This window comes from Fukomys damarensis, unplaced genomic scaffold (assembly GCF_012274545.1).
Source record: "Fukomys damarensis isolate Sample0158 unplaced genomic scaffold, DMR_v1.0_HiC HiC_scaffold_8003, whole genome shotgun sequence".
Taxonomy (NCBI): Eukaryota; Metazoa; Chordata; class Mammalia; order Rodentia; family Bathyergidae; genus Fukomys; species Fukomys damarensis.
Window position 1 is genome coordinate 761 of NW_022908915.1, and position 3,476 is coordinate 4,236.

The following is a 3,476-nucleotide window of genomic DNA, read 5'->3' on the forward strand; positions in this document are numbered from 1 at the left end:
TATGTAATTTGGCAACTGTACATAAGGAAAATCTTTAAGATATTTTAGGGGTAAGTTGACATCATGTCAGCTGCATTGATTTAATTGATCATTCAGGAAGTTTGTACATATTTAGTGAGAAATGCAGCAGGCAGAGGGGCATAATACAGCAAAATATCAATATTGGAGAATCTGAGACATATTATTCTTGCCACTTGTCTATAATTCTGAAATTATGTAAAAGATATTTTCAAATCCCACCAAATTAGAAAGTTGCAACAAGCTGGAAAATCCATTACTAGGAGGTTTCACTGAGCAATACTAATAGTATCAAAATTATTAAACAGAAGAAAATCCAATAAAGGTGATTAAAACCTCTGAGAAAAGTTAAAGACTTAAATAAATTGAGGGCTGTGATTTGCAAATGAAAGTGGAAACTCAATATTCTTATTCAATTATCTCCAAATTCATATGATGGTGAAATTCGATCTCATTCAACATACCAATGCTTTTTTGAACTAATTATGACAAAGTGATTGTGGATTTTATATAGACCAAGAATGACTAGCACACTTGACCAAAAAAGCAAGAAAAATCAGTAAGTAATATTAAGGTGATTCTTTCTGATTGAATGAACATACTGTAAAGTTACAATAATTAAAAAGATATGGTATTAGTAAAAGACAGACAAATGACAGATTGTAATAGAACAGTGTAGAAACAGAATGGAAGACATCTGCAGTGTTTTTTCAATTGATTTCTTTGAACTTTCTTTGCCTTGACCTGAATGCTTACTAATAAGTGAGAAGGTTGTGGCACTACAAAGTTTTGAAGTCAGTTCTCCTTGTTTTCTGCTCTCAGAGGCATGGGACTCCAGGACCCTGAGCCCCGCCCTCTGAGTGCTCTCACCTGAGCAGACCACCATGGCCGCGTTCCCAGGGGAGCAGGCAGGGACGCCCAGGGCGCTCACAGGGCAGTTCCACAGGAAGGACTCGGCCCCCGAGCAGTGGAATCGGTCTGGCCAGATCTCACCTCCTCCTCCTCCCGCAGAGTGCGCTCCTTTTGGGGTGGGGAGGGCGACCCCGCAGCCCACCTGGCGGCACACGACTTGGGAATTTGCCGCGCTCCAGTGGGAGGCACAGAGCATTCTCCAGTTCTCAGATTTGCGCATCTCCACCTGCCCTGCACACGAAGAGGGGACGCTGCTCCTGAGCCGGACTTCGGTGAGCTCTAAGGTGAGAGGACGGGGTCAGCAAGGTGTTCTTACCATGCCATGTGCAGAGGGAGAGGGGCTGCTGAGTCTCACCTGAGCAGACGACCTGAACTGTCCCTGTGTGGCTGCAGCTGCCCCCAGCACAGGGCACTCTGGGGCACAACCAGAGTTCGGGCTCCTGCCCCTCACACCGGAACTGTTCAGCCCACACCTGTCCAGCTTCCACTCTGAAGGACAGGTCCTCCCGGACAGACACAGCCTTGCCACACCCCAGCTCTGCACAGATGACCCGGGCGGTGGGCAACGTGAAGTTTGCAGCGGACACTGGAGTCCACCCTCCCCCAGGGTTCATTTCCACTCGGCCTGAGCAGGGCCCGACTCCTGCAGCCAGACGCACAAATCCTAAGGGAAGGAAAATAAACACATATACAAAATGACAAAACAAATACGCATTTTCTTTTCAAGTTTAGAAGCAAAAGTCATGGGCAATGAAAAGTGTAGGCCTCCCCTCATCTAGGTTGGTATGTGGGAGAGTATTCAACATTTGGTGTCAAAATGGGAAGATCAAAAGCAAGTGCTTAAAAGGTGAAATTTATAGATACAGCTCAGAATAAATATTTTATCAAGACTTGTTATACTATGTTTTAAAGTGGTCGTTTTCTGTCTCTTGGCTGTATACTTCCTTTTCTAAATTCTATATCCAATGAATACGAACTCAGTGAAGAACTAGACTTTGCTTATTGTTTCCACAATTTCTTAATTTATGGTACTGGGGATTGAACCCCAGGCTTTCACACTGACCACATTCACAGCCATCCCTGCCCTTTATTACAAAGTCTCCCTAAATTGTTAAATAGCTTGGGCTGTTATCAAACTTTTAATTTTCCTTGTCCTACACATCCCCCTTTTTCATTATATAATATATAATATATATTATATAATAATCCCTTCTATGTTAACATTTGCTAGTGAATGAAAATTTTCTACATTTATTGAAACCTCAAAATTTACATTTCCTTCCCAGTTAGTAATGAGAGAAAATCCCACTAAATGGGCTACAGCACAAACTAGATCATTGGAAATAAAATTCCTGGGATTCCTCACATCCTTCTTCCCATTAAAGAAGACAGAAACTGTAGGTGGTGATGAAGTGATTAAGAAATGATTAAGACACTGGAGCGTGTTTGTGTGCTTATTTACAGTAATGCTTTCTTCCCAAGGGCGACACCAAAGTGTGATGGATGGAAAAAGCATTGATTTGTTTCTTAAACTGGTGACTTCAGATCTGCTTAGACCTGCTCCTGTTTCTATCAGATGGCTGTGCATTAAAATGAAGCCTGGACCCCTAAATGGTCCCTACGAGGCAGCTTCAAGTTAGACTGTGATAAGAACAGGATGTTGACAATGTATCTCGCATGGAGAGTCAGAATGCAGAGTTTCCACATACAAAAATTACAAACTGAAATGATTAACCTTTGGGACCTCAGGGTTTTAAATTGAGTGAGATCTGGACCGTGTCATGAAAATCAGCCATCAATAATGGTGGATAGGCACAGGTAAAATACTGATCATTCTCCCAAGACCCAACCAGAACAGAAATACTTAATGGTGAATTGTAGGTGAAGACTCTATGGACACCATGCTGACTGCCCAGCCCTGTACCCAGAGAGAGGGAAAATGACTGCTGCATCTGCACAGTGCCCACTGTGAAAATTGTCTCTCAAAAGGAAGATTTTTGGCACAAATTAGGACTATGTACTGAATTCATGAAAATAATATGAAAGATGTGGGAACTAGTTTAAAATATATACACTATTTTTGAAAAGATTTTATTCTATCAATGAAATAATTTTGAAAGGTTTTTTAGAAGGAAAACATGTCTTATACATGATTCTTACTTGATATTGCTTTCCATCTGTAAATTCCACAGTAGTAAAAATCTATAAATGTTGAGGGAAACATAGCACATGAAAAAAATATATTTGAAAAATAACACAGTGAATTATACAGAAGACCTAGAAGCTGTAGAACTTTTCTGTGAACATAAACCTTTTGGTATGTATCTAACAGGGTCACAAATTCCCATATTGACTAAGACCATTTACTTTTACAAAATAATAGAAATATTCTCATTGTTTTTTAGGGGGACCCATACATTTTTTTTCTTTAAAAAAATAATGTTATTGTCTCAGAGTCTAGAGGATACAAAGTGGAGTTAAAATTTCCAGTAGGCTTGGTTCCTAATCCAAAGAGTCCAGGGAGAGTCATTCCTTTCCTCCTCCTC

General features: G+C 40.7%; 1 protein-coding gene across 1 annotated transcript; it reads right to left on the reverse strand.

Moving 5' to 3' along the window:
* Window positions 1-888: 888 nt before the first annotated feature.
* On the reverse strand, window positions 889-1,594 carry LOC104877108 (antigen WC1.1; the record flags this gene model as incomplete). The annotated part of the gene is made up of 2 exons (XM_010645452.1): window positions 889-1,209; window positions 1,286-1,594. Coding segments are annotated over 2 exons (630 nt in total), but the record flags the coding sequence as incomplete, so codon positions are not given.
* Between the last annotated feature and the right edge of the window lie 1,882 nt (window positions 1,595-3,476).